The 18,269-nt window shown below is 42.3% G+C and overlaps 1 protein-coding gene across 1 annotated transcript in view; it reads right to left on the bottom strand.

The window, feature by feature from the left end:
* Positions 1 to 16,315, bottom strand: part of HRH3 (histamine receptor H3) — a 33,387-nt gene extending 17,072 nt beyond the window's left edge. The window contains exon 1 of the mRNA XM_042461483.1: positions 15,537 to 16,315. Coding sequence (XP_042317417.1) covers positions 15,537 to 15,804 — 268 coding nt within the window. The 5' untranslated portion in view covers positions 15,805 to 16,315. The remainder of the gene's footprint in view (positions 1 to 15,536) is intronic.
* Between the last annotated feature and the right edge of the window lie 1,954 nt (positions 16,316 to 18,269).

Here is an 18,269-nt window from a genome sequence, read left to right as displayed (position 1 = left end):
TCTGCAGATTTCAATAGGAATTAAGCCATAATTGTTTATTGCTAACAAATCCAGCTGTAAAGTAAACCTAGGATTATGGATTCCAATAAAGTTAGTTGTTAAAGAAGCTTTGCTGGTGGTTACCCAAACAGACCACAGAACAAGGGGCAGGACTCATACCTCTCACCCCCAAACTAGACAGGAAAGCTAAGCTCCCCCTTAAATGACTGGGCAAATTAAACTGAAAGACACCTAGCTGAGCTGCTATTGTTGTTGTTTTATTGTTGTTGTTGTTGTTGTTATTGTTGTTGTTGTTGCTGCTCTGAGCATTCAACTTATTTCTGATTTATTGTGACCCTAAGAAGACATTTTCATGGCATTTTATAGGCAGACTTTGTTCAGAGGAAGTTTGTCTTTCTTGGAGGCTGAGACAGTGTGATTTGCTCAGGGTCACTCAGTAGGCTTCTATGGCTGAGCTGAAAGTCAAACCCTTGTCTCCCAATGCCCTAGTCATAAGAGATTATCACACACAGCTTTGAAACTGAATTATTGATGTAAAATAGTGCCTTTGGCTATACTTTTCACACAATGTTGCCTCCATCCCATAGCTGATGTGTCTCCTAAGTGTAGTTTTTGTTGTTATTGTGTGCCTTCAAGTTGTTTCTGGGTTACAGTATCTTTAAGGTGAACCTATCATGGTTTTTTTTCTGGCAAGTTTCTTCAGAGGGGGTTTACCATTGCCATCCTCTGAGGCTGAGAGAGTGTGATTGGCCAGTGGGCCACCCACTGAGTTTACATGGCTCAGGTGAGATTTGAATCCTGGTCTCCAGAGTCATAGTTCAACGCTCAAACCACTATAATATGCTAGTTCCTCAAGTGTGGTTAGGGAGCCCTTTTTATTGACAAGGGAAACCCATCAATAAGTTTCTAATCAAGCATAAATTCCATTAGTCCTCATATGTGAAACATCACTGCTATAGCAGTTGCAATATGGGTAGTTTTGTCTGTTTCTTTTCTTTTCCTAATTTAAATTGTATTGCAGTAACTCCAGAAGTGCATTAAAAAGTTTAAAAAATAGAATAAAACCTGAAAGGGATACTGAATAGGTCATATGGCAGAGAGATGGGCTAAGGCGGGATGCAGAAGAGAATGCGATGGCAGAATCTGCCCCATTTGCACAATTGATGAGACGTGAGACAATGGCTTCTCACAAACCAATATGTTTCCATTTTCTTTAACTAGTATGACTGCAAAGAGAACAGGGCTTGTGTGATATTGTGCCAACATTCAAACCATTACACCACATTGGCTCTCAGGGAAGAGGTGTAAGAATCCTTACATGAAAGACTTGATATTCTATGTCTTCAAGTTGACTCTGAGTAGTAGTGACTTACCACAGGATTTTCTCAGCAAGATTTATTCACAGGAGGTTTGCCATTGCTTTCCTCTAAGGATGAGAAAGTGTGACTTGTCCTCCCAGAGTCCTAGTCCCACATTCAGCTATCACACCACACTGCCTTTCTTAGAGTCTCTGTAGGAATTATCAATAAGAAATGTACTAACTCAGTAAGCACATGCACATACATACATAATATTAAGACAACTACTGGAGTTCAGCCCTCCCAGGAATAACAAAGGCTGCATGCCATCCATCCTATGCACACCTGCTCATAAACAAATGGGCAAGTTAAACTGCCAAGACACCTAGCTTAGCCACTGTTGTTGTTGTTGTTTCTATGAGCCTTCAATTTATTCGGGAATGCGTTAGTAATGTATTCTGGCATGGCAGGGGTCAAACTAGATGTCCCTAAACTCTTCTAGAACACGGGCTCATAGCCCAAAAAACTATGGATGCTGGTCATGAAAGCCTTCAATTTCCCAGTTCCCAGAATCTTTGACCATTGGTCAAACTGCCTGGGGCTTCTGGAAATGTCAGCCCAAACACCTGGAGCATCAGCATTACAGAATGACTGGTGTAAAGCAATCTCCTCTGTTTTGGGTGTGTGGGACTAGAGCTCCCACCTGCAGTTTATCCTCCTTTTCAACATGCAGCGTATATGATTCACAAAGGGTGAAAAAGATGAGTTTACTGATTGTGAGGTGTTGTCATGAATTAGTGGGTAATATGGTGAGCTTAGATGGAGATGATGGAAGCTGAAGCCCACCTCTTGGACTGCTTTTGTGGTGGATCACTGTATTGTCAGAGGGTGAATTAGATGGCCCTTAAGGTTCCTTTCCACTCTATGATTCAGTGGCCCACTACGTAGATTGGCATAGTTACACTGACATAGTAAGCCAGTAAGATTGCAGGCAATGAAAGCAACTTTATAGTTTCCCTCAACCCCCCCACCCCCCCACCCCCGCCAAACAGACAGGTGGTATATGCAGATCATTCATATTTCTAATTAAATCAGAGCAGCAGCCTCAGGAATTAGTCTATACACACCAATCAATACGCAGGCAGATTAGTGTCTCCATCCATTACAGTTTTTGAGACACAGGTACAGCGCTGCCATAATAGCAGATTTGGGGAACGCATGGCTGAGGTTGCTGTTAATTACCTTCTCAAGAAATGACAGATCTTCTAAATGTACCCCTGGAGAGCTCATAATAAGAAAAACTGTCTTCCTCTTAAGCAGAGAAGTATATCAGAAAGGGATAAAGGATCAGCAAATGCACAAGGGCTTTGATTTTATACAAGTAACATTGTTTCCAAAAAGATCTGCAGAATACAAGACTCATTGTTAAGTGAATCCTAAATGATGGTTAAGAGCTCCATTCCAATAGAGCCTTCCTTCCTTCCTTCCTTCCTTGAACCTGGATCACCCTCAGACTGCCTTCAATTCACTATTCTATTTTTATCAGTGCTCAGGCACCAGAACTTGGAAATGTCGTGTTTTTGGATAACAGCATTCAGAATCCTCCAGGCAGCATGGCTAGGATTCATGGAATTGTCAGAATCTGCAGTCTGTATTCCAAAAAGTAAATGTTCTAAGTTCTACTAGCCATATGCTTCCAGAAAGCCCACAAGTCATGATGAAAATGATATCTAAGTTGAATCCGCTGATAGAGTAGCACATTTGGGAATTAGTTGCTCAGAAAGATCTTGCCTTGATGTTAATTTAAAAGACACTGAAAATGGACATTTTATATATCCTGTACTGGAGAAATGCTAAACTGAGTGAAGAAGGCAGAGGCCAAAGCAGGTGAATGCATTCCTAAACAAACCGCTGGAACCAAGTTATTAAGGGAATAACTAGCAAGTTGAATTGAGCCTGAAAGCTTTTATAACCAGTGCAGTGGTCAAAGAAATAATTGAATATGCACTTGATGGAAGATGGGCTCCCACATTCTGTATCAGTGATAACTTCACATCCATCTTCAAAGGAAGCTCTACACAGAGTGCACTACATTAAATAAATCTTTGAGGCTATTTAGGACCAGCTAGTTCTAAATGAGTTCATCTCCACTGCCAGATGAATCACATTTCAGGATGCTGAAGGAACCTGTTGGCATTATTTGCCGAGCTGTCAGAAGATACAGCTGCTAAAGAAGCAAAGGTGGGCTTGGGATTTGTTATCTGCTTCACACACAATGGGTGGACTGTGTTTGGCATGATGAATCACATGTCTGGCAGGTCCTCTTGCAAAAAATGTCTGAAACTTGGAAAGAACTTGGAAAAAAATTACTTTTGGCAATCAAAATGTTATTTTTTTGGCCATGCTGTTTGAGGGATTCTGGAAACTGCAGTCAAAATGTAACTTACCTTGTGCCCTGGACTTGAGGGCAGATGATACACTACTGCAACTAAAGCCAAGCATCTCTGCCACCACTTTCCCATGTGTGATGATACTAGTGAGAACTGAGGGAAATTCACACTACATTGATAGCACTATGATTCCATTTTATCTGTCTTGGTTGCCTTCTAGAACAACCTCTCCCCAAACTTCAAGTCCTAGTATTCTGTTGGATGGGACCATGGCAGTTAAAGTGGAATAATAGTGCTATAAATGTGTAATGTGAAAGGGCCTTCACGTGTGTAAAAGAGCCGGTGTGGTCTAAAATATTAGACCTTAGGCTTATCTACACTGTAGAAATGATACAGTTTGACACATTTTATATGCTGTAGCTCCCACCTATGGAATCCTGGGATTTGTAGTTTTATAAGGTCTTTAGCCTTTTCTGTCAAAGCATACTGGTGCCTCACAAAACTATAATTTCCAGGATTTTTCAGGATACAGCTGTGGCAGTTAAAGTGCTGTCAAACTGCATTATTTCTACAGTGTAGATGCACCCTGAAACTTGAGAGATCCAGGTTCAAGTTCCCCCTGAACCATAAATTTCACAGGTTGAACTTGGTCCAGCTATTCTCACTCAGGCTGGCCTGATTCACAGGGACAATGTGAAGATTAAGCAGGGAGGAGAAGAGTCATGTGAGCCAGCTTGCTCACTGGAATCAAGACAGAGATATAAATGTAACACTTACAGATAAAAAGGCTTCCCCTCCTCAGGCATCCACACTAATGTGTGGATAGTGTTTGGTTGTGGGAGAAAAGATATAGGTGTCACCAAGAGTGGCCCTAGAGATAAAGCTCCCAGACTCCTTTTTCCTACATTTCCACCTTCATGTTTGCAAGAGATTTGGGGGGCATCTGCCTATTCTGAGCTGGAATTGGCTACAATTTCAAATTACCCCAAGACTTCATATGGCCCTGAAAACTGACACATATCGTTCCCATTAGATAAGCCTTGTTGATGCAAAATAATGCAGTAGACAGGTCTGCAGCAGAGGAAATCTTCACAGACCTTTAACTGATGAGTTCCAGCATCACCTCTCAACAAATAGTAGAACTAAGCCCCTACACAGGAAATTTTAGCCAGCCTGTGCCAGACCCAATATGCCTGATCCCTGTGGCTAAACAACAGGTGCCCTGACCTGGGGTGCACCCTGTCAGACCAAGGCAAATGGAAGATGGATTTCTGAGGGTTATACAGGGCAGAGCCAAACAAAGGAAAATGAAGTGCGCAAGTGTAACCCATGTTCTGTCTTAGCTAGTTGTTAAAAGGCAAGTTTACTCCCTAAGTCTATAACTAGCCTTCAGCTGCCAGCTAAAGCAAAATGATCTGGTATACTAAAGAAATAACCTTTTCAATGCACTGGACAGCTGTTAGCATTTGGCTATGATGCTGACAAGGCCATATCTACTACATGGCCTTCAGTCCTTTTAAGGAAAGGTACATGGCTAGCTCGGATTAATATGTGGATGGGAGATTGCCAATGAATACCAGATGCTGCAGTGTTACCCCACTATCTATCTATCTATCTATCTATCTATCTATCTATCTATCTATCTATCTATGTTTGCTATTAAAGGGATGTTTTAGGCAGGTAGCCATGCCATATATGGACTTCCATTACCATATGTGGAGATTTTACTGGCTCAGCATGGGGGAAGCCAGGGCACTTAGCCAGGATGGATAAATTAAGATTGGAATCTGCATAATACCATCGCTGATAGGAGTGATGGTGGGTGATAAACCTTGGTCTTACACATGAACAGAAGTCCAAGAATGCCTTTCTCTGGAGTGAGACTCCTTTGTCCAGAGACATTCATAACGATTGTCCAGTCGTTTACAGACTTCCCGTTCCATTCTTCCCTCCTGGAAACTTCACCTTAATCCCAAAATTGCCCCGGGATGTGTTTTGGCCTATACATACCTATTTGCTAACATCTTTTATACCACTAGTTCTTGTGTGTGAGTGTGTGTTTTTCAGTGAAAGTTCATTTCCATTTTGCTGTTATAAATAAAGCTACATCTGGACCTTGAATTCTGGAGTTCTGCTCCTCAGAACTGGTATACAGAGGCTTGACCCCTGCTTTTAGTTGCCCAAAACCCCCTCAGCAGCTTTAAGTGAGTTAATAAAATTCCCTCTATTAAATAATGGTTTTGGGTGCTCTCTGGGACCTTGGCATTTTGAGTAACGGTAGGCTATATTTCAGAAGAAAGATCTGGCAAAATCGCCTGTGAATATTTCTTGCCTAAGAGTACAAAATTCATAGGATCACTGTAAGTCGACAGGCAATTTGAAGAGAGAGAGAGAGAGAGAGAGAGTAGAAGGGCAGGATGCAACAGTCTATGGCTAAGCATCTTGTAGGGTATGGGTATACTGCTGACAAATGGTATAGGGATTTTCTTCCAATTGACGAGAAAGCTCAAAAACAGCAAGTGAAATGTCACAAATTAAAGTGTCTTATATGGAGTCAGACAAGCCTGAGAGATTCTCAGCTGGAAGAATTTACATACCCAGAAGCAGTGAGCTATAAGGCAGCCATGATGGTCTCCCTTCCCACCCTGTCACTCACCCGCTGTTCTCAATTGCCATAATTGACTGGGGTACAGCACCGCAAGTAAGGTAAAGAAGATGAATGATAGGGCAGGGAGGAAAGGAGTTGTAGAAGTTGCAACAGCTGCTGCCACACTGAAAGATATAAAGGCAAAAAAAAAATGATTCGCTCCAGCTTTGCATCAGATCTCTGGTCCACTTATCTCAATCTTGCCTATCCTTGTGCAGCAAGCCACAGGCTCCCATGGTCTCAGGCAAAGAATTTATCCAACCCTGCTGTTTCAGAACTTTCCCCCCTCTGTTCCAGAAACAGCATGGACTCAGATACTTTGCTTCTTGAGGCTGAACAGCAAAATATACCTTTCTATCCATCCAAGTCAATGCAAATACTGCTGAAAGCCAGCCATGTCATTTTGACAGGCGAAGAAAAAACAAACAAAAGAAACACCTCTCCTCATCATGGCTTGTGAAAGATGTACTAAATAAAGGGTGAGCGCCTACATTGCATTCATAACTATGGAAATGTCAGGAACTGCATCATTCAGCTTGCCTTCCATGGCGTGAAATGTTAAAATAGTAGGATATTTGCCTGCTAACTACTGGTATTAATCTGTTATACAGTACTGTGGTCAATGATCAGACATATAGCAGGATGTTTAGGGCCAGAAACTGTTGATCATACTCCTTTGTGACTACCGAAACTGACATGACTTGAGTCCTTCTCAATAAGATCCAGGGTCACTCTCTTGGAAACAATAGTAGAAAAAGAATCAAAGCAGAAAAGGGGGAAGAAGGAAAGTAAAGAATGGTCTGCTTTTGTAATAAATGACAAGACAGACCACTCAAGATCTGAAATTGTATGTGTTTTAATTATGCTTTGCTAATACTTGCTGTTTAGTTCTGACAACTGTTTCTGGTGTGGATCTCTAGTTGCTGAATGAAGGTTTTCCGAGTTTTCCTTCTGAAGCCTGGATTTCTGAACTAAGGGGTTACCTGACTTGACAGTAAACAGAGTTAAAATGACTTAAGAAATCAACTCCAGGAACTGTGGCATGAGTGAGTGGCGTGCTTCAGTGTGACACGGCTGTCTCCCTCCCTCCTGCAGATAACAGTGTGATGAATCCCCTCCCATCCACAAGCCTTAGTGCAATGAGCCAAAGGCCAGGAGGGGGCTAGCTGCGTTATGGTGATATACTCCGATTGTCCGTGCCACCAACCTCTGTCACTTGGAGTGGCTCCCTCAAGTTTAAGGTGGGAGAGAAAGTGAGTATTAGGTGAGGAGCAAAGAGGAACGGGAGGAATTGATAGGCGGAATGACAAAGAAGAAAGGTTAGAAGGAAAAGGATGGAAGAAATTGAGGAGAAGAGAAGGAGAGAAAGGGAAAGGTATGGATGGAGAAGAGAAGAAGGAAATAGCTGGGATGAAATGGTGAGAATTAGAAGGAGAATACAGGGAAAGTATAGTAAAGAAGAGTAGAAGGGTGGAAGGAAATGGAGGGTAAGATGGACAAGGTATAAAAGTAGTAGATAAAATTATGTAAGACCGCTATACGGTTAATAGTACAGTCTAAGTATGAAAGCATTTGTTGGGGGTTTAGAAAAGTGTTGATTGTATTAGATTGTATGTAATTTTGGATAAAGATATTATAAAAAAAGTTTAAGGTGGGTTCTAGGGGTATTTTTTTGATCATAGCAATAGTGCCACAGTCATGGACATAGAGCATATCTGAATATGGAACAATTAGGCTATGAATCTATAGGTACAATGCAGGATGACAGGCCGATTAAATAACTAGCAATCTTCTATCTTTTTTATCATACTCAACATCTGTTGCCTAAAACAGCTGCTTCATCCTGCCTAATGGCAGTCCCTGGGGTTGAACAAGCCCTTCAAGGACTAAGAGTGTCTGTGGTAAATGTGAGTGCCTCCATTTATCAGAGCCTTCTTCCCAGATAAGAAATGGTTAAATATAGGAGGAGGTATAGTTACATTTTAATGAGGGTTTATATCACAGGTGATGAGATGGCAATTGTCTGAGATGTGCCACTGGGAAGAAGTGTGAACCTTCTGAAGTGAGCTTTTAAAAAGGCCTGAAAGCAATGTGAGGCTTTGGACTGTTTGCCATTGTCTCTGGCTCTGGCTTCGCAGATCATGAGGCGTTTGTAACCAGCAGCTCTGGAACTGGGAGATTGGTAGAGATAAATATAAATGGATGTCATATTTAGACTTGAGTCCTATCTCCAATATATCTCCTGTGTATGCAAATATTCCACACACACATCCAATCCATCCAAAATTCAAAACACTTTTGGTCCCTAGCTTTTGGATAACCAGCACATTGCATTGTGCTTGGAAACGAATTGGAAGCCAGCACAACTCACATAACAACACAACAAGGATAGACTCTTGCAGGGGACGGAGGGAAGACGGTGGACAATTGTTCCCTGCAACCCCACCACTTTACACACCAGCATGTCAGTGATACAGCAGGGGTAATATCACCTGGCCAACATTTTCACCTTGTGTTAGACTGAAAACCAGGAGGTCCTTAGGAGGCCAAAAAAGTAAAATAATTGTATTTTCAAGCAGCTTCCTGACATTTTGGTCCATTTGGTTCATAAGCTAGAAATTTGCCTCACATTGTTGTTTTTTTTAATGGGGTCATTCAGGAAGGTTGGGATGGATGTAAAAGTGGTATTCATGGGGCACATACAACTCGCACTTTCCCCCACATCTGTGCTACTACAGTAATACATTGCACAAACCTAACACAGCCAACACTTTGGATGCTATTTTTCATCTGTTAAAGTTTCTGAACACTTTTCATGATAAAATCCCTTGTAGAGCACATTGCAATAATCTGATCTGAATGTAACCAACACATGCATATCCAAGTCTGCTTTCTTCTTTTAAAAAATGGCATAGCTGGTGCCTTTTCCAAAATGGCGAAGGCACTCCTCTGACTGCAGCAGCTTCCTGAACATCCAACAGTAATGCCAGATGAAATAATGCCTGCAAATTACAGACCTGATCCTTCAAACAAAGTTCAAAACAAATCCAGCATAAGCTGCACAGCTAGCATTGAAATGGCTTTCCTATCACCCAAGGGCAATTTTGTTTCAGCAGGATTAAACCTCAGTGCATTTGCCCACATTTACGATAAACAGAACAACAGAAAGCTTGAAAAATTGATGGCTGTGTCTGCAAAGGTCTATGATTATTAACCTTCCACATCTTAGAACACTACTTACATGGATGATATAGCAACATTCTTAAAAGTAATTCTCTGCCTTCCCAAATTATCTAGGTGTGACTGGACATTTTGTCAGGCACCCTCCTGTCTGTCCAATGAACAAGCAATGGAGGCTGGTGCATCTAATTCGGTGAGACAGTGAAATCTGCTCTGGCTTTTCATCTGAACTTTAAATAAGGTATCCAAGGTGCTGACTCCAACTCCAAAACAGACTCAGCACTTGGATAGTTTTTTTTAAAGATCAGATTAAACTCCAGAACCGATTCACTGACCCACTGACATGGAAACCATTAGCCATGACAGCTGATGAGCACTGATCTCATTGTTGAATGAACAGCAAGAATCAACAGTTGATTTGGACAGAAAGAGCAGCACATTGGATATAGGTTTCTCAGAATGAAAGTGAAGAAGGAACTGTATCTAGCTGAAGACATAATTGGACCAGGCTCTTTTGGAATAAGGCTTCAGTCCTCTCAGAAAGCACAATTTGTGTTTGAGATCTTTGAGGGATTATACAGGTGTATGTTTGTGTGTGTTTTTAAGATAAAACCTGCTGCCAAGACAGTGTAGTGGTTTGAGCATTGGAGTAGGACTCAGGGAGACCAGGTTCAGATTGTTGTTTGGTCATGGAAGCCCACTGGGTGACCTTCCACAAGTCACACTCTCTCCATCCCAAAAGAAAGCCCCCTTCTGAACAAATAATGCCAAGAAAATCCCATGATAGGTTCTGCTTAGGGTTGCTAATAGGTTTGAAGGCACACAACAACAAAGACTGCTGGATGTCTCTGTCTGTTTCCTCACTTTAGACATAATCCAGGTTGACAGTGCCATGGCTCGGTGCTATGGAATTCTGGGAATTGTAGTTTGTTGTGGCACCAGAGCTGTCAGACAGAGAAGGATAAATTCTCACAAAACTACAATTCTCAGAGTTCTCTAGCATTGAACCTTGACAGTTAAACAGTGTCAAACTGCATTATTTCTGCAGTGGAGATGCAGCTGCTGTGTAAAAAAAATTCTTATACAATTAGGCTTCTTAAATCACAGCAAAATGAAAGACAGTGAGCTGAGTCTCGATGGCTCTCCAGGCCACTTCTGTCTTTCTAGTCAGCTCATTAGTTACTCACTCGATGATTTTCCCTATTTGCAATTAATTGGGGCTGTGTATAGCAGACATTCCAAAGGAATAGAAAAAGGGCTGCATATTGATTAGACTGCTACAGGTATAACCTTGCCATGAATGCTATCCATACTCAAGAACTGCTCCACCTCTGGCTTGATTACAGCCATATATTGGACATGGGGCTTCCCCTTGAGATTACTTTGAAACTATAGTTAGTTCAGAATTTGAGAGTTAGTGACTGGAACTGTCAGGTCAGACCATATCTGTCTAGAGTCAGAATAACCTTCACCAGTTTTCATTGTGTTTCTAGGCACAAATCATAGTGCCAGTTCTAACTTATGAAAATCAATACAGTTTGGGACTTGGATATGTAGTGGACTGTCTCCCCATCCGATAGTATCCCCATCTGATGGGGATACTATCTGATGGGGACACAGTCCACTTGTGGGTATTCCTGGCTTAGGAGATGCAACAATTGATGATGGATGGAATCATTCCATTAATGCCATCCCAGCTATGGAATAATCTCCCAGGAATGTATGCAGAGGCATTTAGGTGTGAGGTGTCCTCCAGTATTTGAATCCCAAGGGCTCTGAAGAGTACTTGGCTAGCAATGTCACTTTGTTGACAACATCTGGTGAGCATTTTATTTTATTTATTTATTTGTAGCAGATGATGGGTTTATTGTGTTTTAATGTGGATACTGGTGTTCTTGTATGCTCACCCTGATGTTTCACATTTTTGTTCACCTCCTTTAAAACATTTTATTCTTCCTAGCTCTTAGTAAATAATAATTTCCACATTGCTGTTTCATTGCTGTGCTTCCTTTTTCTAAACTTGCCATTTCATTTTGGCCTTTAATGTACTCTTCTTGTGTATTTAACCTGATGGTTTCCATTTGTTGTTGTTAGCCATCTTCAATAATTCAACAAAGGAAGATAAGTTTAGTTATTTTTGCACTGTTGCCTTTTCCCATGGTTTTTGTGGTTCTGTGCCTCCAAGCCAAGGTGAACCAATCATGGTGTTTCTTGACAAGATTTGTTCAGAGGAATTTGCCTTTGTCTTCCTCTCAGGCTAAGAGAGGTTGACTTGCCCATGGTCACCCAGTGGGTTTTCATGGCTGGGCAGGGATTTGAACCCATGTTTCCCAGAGTCCCTGTCTAGCACTCAAATCACTACACCACACTGGTTCTACACCATATACATGTAGAGTCCATATAAACTGGGACCCTGGTATCCCCCCCCCCCCTGCCTGTGGATACCAAACTCTATGGATGTTCAAATCCCATTATATACAATGGAGTCATAAAATGATGTCCATTATATAAAATGGCAAAAATCAAGCTTTGCTTTTAGGAATTACTATTTTATTTATTTTGGAATATATTGAAGCTGTGGGCAGCTAAATCCATGGAAGCAGAATCTGTGGATACAGGGGGCTGACTGTAAAACTATGCTAATGAGTAAATTTAAGAACCTACCCAATACATTACTTGGGGTAAAAAAAAAAAAACTTGGATTTTTTGGATCTTGATGATTTTCTTTGTCCTAGACATATTCTGCACTATGTAACTGACCTAGCAAGGCCCTATTTCTGTTCAGGCAGCTGGCCACCAATGCTAATTCTAAACTTTGCAATCTACCTTTACCGGTTGTTTTCCATGATACAGATACTACCCTTTATCTTAGCCATAATGTGGAGAAACCATGCAGTAACCATGTACAAGAATCATTTAGGGGGAAAACACACAATGCAGGAATCTTAAAGGAAATCATATGATATGATCTAGCAAAGTCCACCTCTGGTTGGAAAATCCAAAAGTATCTAAACTATTTGAACCATTTCTGAAGTAAAAAAAAAAGGCTTCTTGTGGATTCAGATTCACACAAACTTTTTTAAAACTGGTATCTCTGCCATAGAGAAACACGACAAACTTCTTCTTTCTATCTTGCATTAATAGCACATTCCACAATGTGATAACTTCAGTGTGATTTCAGAGACAGCAAGCTTACTGTTCAAAACAGATAATATTTTTGAATTCATTTGATGCTTGTAAATAGCCTGGCAAGAAGCAAGTCCACCTCATACCCTTTTGATAGGCATATAATTCATTTTGTCACATCATCTATCTAATCTAGCATCAGTGGTGGAATCTACACTGATATCCACTTTGTTTAATCTCAGTTCCCACAGGCTGTTTGGCACACCCATCAATCCAGGCTTCACAGGTTTTCAGCTCTGCTTCATAACAGGGTATGGTCCTCTAGTGGTTTTAGCCACTGTAGAGTGAAATTCAGCCTCAGACAAAACATATAAAAAGATGGGTGTTATCTTCCACCAGTTGCAGGGAGATATTCTTCTTGGTTGGCAAAAGAACCTAAAATTGGAAATGTTGCAAATCACCCCAGGATAGAATCACAATATTGGGGTGATGGAGACGAACGTCAGCACAATTTCATCTGTCGTATTTAGCTTTACATGGCCAGTTAGCTGACAGTATGGTTGATTGTTTTCTCTCTGTGTACTGTGCTATTTCCTCCATATGCATAAACTTTAATATACTGCATTACTCTGAATGAGCCACACCACTGCAACAGGTAGTCAACAACACCAGTTGCATGAAACATAGTTGCCCATGCCTGGCAATTCCTAGATGCAAACACGGGTATGATCATTTTCTCTGTTTATAAAGCGGGGTGTCATTAGAGGCTGAAACTGGAAGAGAGGGTGAACAGTGGAAGCGAGACTTCCCTTAAACAAAAATGAGAGGGTACTAGTATAATCAGTGCCTCTTGCCTCTAAGCACAGACCCTTACCAAAAGCAGCAACAACAAAACTGGAGCTAGTGTTGCTCTCAAGAAGGGCAGCAAAATGCACAGAATATACTGTAGGTGAAAATCTGTAGCTATGGTGTCATGGGATTTGAAAGAATTAAGAGAAGCCTTTAAATCCCATTTGTCCCCTTGTCTCTTCCAAGCCCAATTCACACCCCAATCCCTTATTTGGAAGGTGATTTGGTCACCCTAATTATTAATTGGTCATTATTTGACTTTGTCAGTTTTCTCTGTGTATGCATGCACAGAAGTACATATGCTCTTCTAGGAAGCATAACCTGCAATTCAACAGAGTTGGTGCAAAGTTCCTGGATATAGGCAGATCTACCCTTATTTGGAAAATAGTTCCTTTGATACCAAACATGGTTACCTTTCAGGTTTATCCATTTGGGTTTGTGCACCAAGGGCAAGGTTCTGATAGGGACAAATCCAAGATGGAGAGTGACATATTTCCAAACCGGGACTAAATCGTGGAAGGAAAATGTGCAGTTATGTAAACTTGACAATCTTAGTAGTTACACATTCTTCCCACCCACCCCCTTTTGTAACAGAAACATTTGTTTCTCTGGTACTTGAAATAGTGCAGCCTTGGGGGGGGGGGGTTCCTTCTGGCTGTAAAATGCAACACGGTAAGTCTTGAGCCTTCCTTCCAAAATTTAGAAGCAATTATAAGCAGCCAGATTACTATAGGCTTTGTCAACTTGAGGAGATTAACTGAATCAACCGATTAATGGTGAGTGAATACTTATGTAGAACCCACTGGCAAGATGGTTCTATTCTAATTACTGTCATCCTAAAATAGTAGACTTATGTAATCAATCCATGTAACAATTGGATTCAGGATTTTTGACTCAAAAGACTGGGGACAGAAAAGAATGAGATCCTTATTTGCTCCTACTTCCTCGGGGGAAGTAATTTGGGGAAGCAGATTTGTCTTATCATAGAATCATAGAGTTGGAAGAGACCACAAGAGCATCCAGTCCAACCCCCTGCCATGCAGGAACTCACAGTTAAAGCATGCTCAACAGATGGCCATATCCAGCCTCTGCTTAAAGACCTCCAAAGAAGGAGACTCCACCACTCTCTGAGGGAGTGCGTTCCACTGTCAAACATCTCTTACTGTCATGAAGTTCTTCCTAATGTTGAGGTGGAATCTCTTTTCCTATGGCTTGCATCCCTTGTTCTGTGTTCTAGTATCTGGATCAGCAGAAAAACAGCTTGCTCCATTCTCAGTGTGACACATCTTCAAATACTATCATATCACCTCTTAACTATCTCTTCTCCAGACTAAACATTCCCAGCTCCCTAAGTCTTTCCTCATAAAGCATGGTTTCCAGATGCTTCACCATTTTGGTCACCCTCCTCTGGACACTTTTCGGCATGTCAACATCCTTTTTGAACTGTGGTGCCCAGAACTGGACATAGGGTTCCAAGTGAGGCCTGAATAAAGCAGAATAGAGTGGCACTATTACTTCCCTTGATCTAGACCAGTGGTCCCCAAACTATGCTCTTTAAGGAATTTTGGACTTCAGCTCTCAGAAAAACAGACTGTTGGCCAACATGGCTAAGGCTTCTGGGAGCTGAAGCCCAAAATCTCTTAAAAGGCAGAGTTTGGAGAACCACTGATCTAGACACTATACTTCTATTGATACAGCCTAGAATCTCCTTGGTCTTTTTAGCTGCTGCATCACACTCCTGACTCACGTTCATCTCATGGCCAACTGTGAAGTCTTTTTCTTCCTTTGCCAAAGAGTGCTGGTGGGTCACCAAACCAGAAATCCCACAATTCTGTAGGATGCAGTTGCAGCAGTTAAAGTGTCAAACTGCACTATTGCTTCCCTTGAGCTAGACACTATACTTCTATTGATGCAGCCTAAATTAGCAGTCTTCCCCCTATTATTATTATTATTATTATTGTTGTTGTTGTTGTTGTTGTCATATAGGCATGAGAAGGTGTTCTAGGGAAGGAAGGAAGGAAGTGAAACCGAGCTGGGGTACTTTACCTACTAGGAAATCAGAGATGGCCAAGTTAAGAAGGAAGTAGTTGTTCTGCGTCCTGAGGCTGGAGTCCACCACGAAAGCCAGCATCACCAAGGCATTGCCCACCACGGTGGCCACGATCAGGAGGGCCATGAGGGCGGTCAAGAGGATGGCCGACATGGTGGAGAACCTGCCCAAGAGCTGCTCTCCTCCTCCTCCTCCTCCTCCGGAGGGCTTCTCGGGGCTGCCGGAGCTGTTGAGTGGCCAGGCGGGCCAGGAGGAGCTGTCCATTTCAGCACCCGCGCCTCGCTTGAACCTGGGACTCCAGCACCCCTGGACCCCTGGATGCCAGGCTCAGGAATGCCAGCCTCTGCATGTCAAACCCAGAACCCCAAGCCCCAGCATCACCCCATCAGTCTCTTCCCTGAAGCGCACAGTCCTTGCTGATCCGTTGCTTTCCTTTTGCGCACAGACTCCTTCTCCAGCTGAAGCTGCAGGTCTTCCTCTCTCCTCCTCTTTTCCCCTTCTTCTTCTCTTTTCTCCCCAGCCCCAGGAAGGAGGAAAAAGAGAAAGGATCAGGAGAGTAAGGAGGACCAGCTCTGCCTGCTTTGGCACTCCTGCCCTGGCTCAGCCTTGGAAGCCACTGGCAAGCTTTTCCAGCAAAAACCAGGAAGGTTTTCTTTTCCAAAAGGTGGAGCTAAGCCTCTAAGCTCCCAGCTCCAAGATCGCCTCTGGAAGAGACTGGACAAGCTGGGAGGCTTCAAGGTCTGGGCTGACAGCTCCCATCTGAACCGGCCTGAGCTCCCAGGTATTCTCTTGCCTTCCTTTTCTTCTCCTGTCCTCAAGGCAGCTCCTTGCAAACTTCCAAGAGAAGTGGGAGAAGGAGATCGGCTGGTTAAGCAGTTGTTTGCTGTGTGTGTGTGTAACCAGCATTGGGTTGCATAAATAATCAAGAACTCAGTCAGAGGAGAAAACTGAGAATTAAGAGGCTCTCTGTCTCTGTGTATGTGTTTGCCCACGTGGAAAAGGGAAAAAAAAGTGACTCCCAATAAAGGTGCCTCTCTCTGTTACAAGTCTGTGACAGGATGACCTGTCACTGTTGCTTTGCAGGAGCCTTTCAGTCCCCCAGGTCCCAGTGCAAGCTTCATTGCATTTGACCTTGCAATGTCTCTGCTGCAGAGCTGCAAGGAAAGCAGGAAAGGGCAAGGAAAGGGATCAAAAGGCTGGAGTGATCCCTCCTCCTTTCCAGGAGGCCTTACAATACTTAGGACTTTATTTTTGTTTTTTAACTTAGAGAAAAGGATAGAGAGCAGGGGGCACATACTAAAGGTGCATAAAATTATGCACGGTGTGTGGAGAAAGTGACTGAGGGTAATGTTTTCCCCTCCCATTCTGACAGTACTTTAAGGTCCTCCAAAGAAGATGAATGGTAAGAGGTTTTGTTGTTGTGTTTGTTGCGGTGTGCTTTCAAGTCATCTCTGGCATAAGGCAACCCTAAAGCGAAGTTATCATGGAGTTTTCTTGGCAAGATTTGCTCAGAGGGGGTTTGCCATTGCTTTTCTCTGAGGCTGAGAGCATGTGACTTGCTCAAGGTCATCCAGTGGGTTTCATGACCAAGCTGGGAATCAAACCCTGGTCTCCAGAGTCCAACACTTAAACTGCTATACCATGCTGTCTCTAAGAGGTTTTAGATATAGTCCTTTAATTTTACTTCACATAGTAAAATTATGGAATGTTCCATCCCAAAATATAATGACAGCTCCAGCTTTGGCTAGTCTTAAAAAGGAATCAAAGAAATTCATGGAAGATAACGCTATCAGTACGGTGGCTTGATGGATGAGGACTCAAAAAAGCAGGGTTTGACTCTCCACACTCTCTCAGCCTTACAGGAAGGCAATAGCAAACCTCCTCTGAGTAAATAGTGACTTGGGGAGCTAGGTATGCTTAGCTTGGAAAAGAGAAGGTTAAGAGGTGATACAGCAGCCCTGTTTAACTATTTGAAGGGATGTTGCAGTGAAGATGGAGAAATCTTGTTTTCTGCAGCTTCAGCTAATAGAAAAGAGATTCCACCTCAACTTTGGGAAGAACCTTCTGACACTAAGAGGAATTCAACAGTGGATACGCTGCCTTGGAGTGTGGCGCAGTCTCCTTCTTTGAAGGATTTAAAAAGAGGCTGGATGGTCATCTGTCAGGAATGCTTTGTTTCTGTGTTCCTGCATGGCAGAGGGGGTTGGACTGAATGGCCCTTGAGGTCTAACTCTATGATTCTAAATCTTGGCAATAAAACCCTATGTGCGGGCTGCCTACAGTAAAAGCTGACATGAAAGGCACACAACAGCAACAAAAGGATGTCTGTTGATGGCAATCTATTTCTTCTCATATCAGTGGAAATGTGCTGGAGAACAACAGTAGGAAAGTACTATTACATTCATATTCTGTTTGTGAGTTTTCCATAGGCATTTGTCTGCTCACTGTCATGCTGAACTAGGTAGGCTTTTGTTCTGTTTCAGCATGGCTCTTTTTTACACCCTTAGGTTCTTGATGTTGCTCCTGCTATGATTTCCATATTTTTAGATGGAGAACCAAAGCTCGGGGGGGGGGGGGAGTGCCTACATGGTATTAAACATCTGGGTCTGCAACAGAACTGGGTTCTATACCCATATCATTCAGACATAAGTCTGAAACTGTGGATCAGATTTCCTATCAAAACAAAGGTTGATCCAAAATATCAAATGATGTTTCAGTAGTGAACACTA

Source organism: Sceloporus undulatus, chromosome 4 (assembly GCF_019175285.1).
Source record: "Sceloporus undulatus isolate JIND9_A2432 ecotype Alabama chromosome 4, SceUnd_v1.1, whole genome shotgun sequence".
Taxonomy (NCBI): domain Eukaryota; kingdom Metazoa; phylum Chordata; class Lepidosauria; order Squamata; family Phrynosomatidae; genus Sceloporus; species Sceloporus undulatus.
This window is presented reverse-complemented; position numbering and strand designations above follow the sequence as displayed.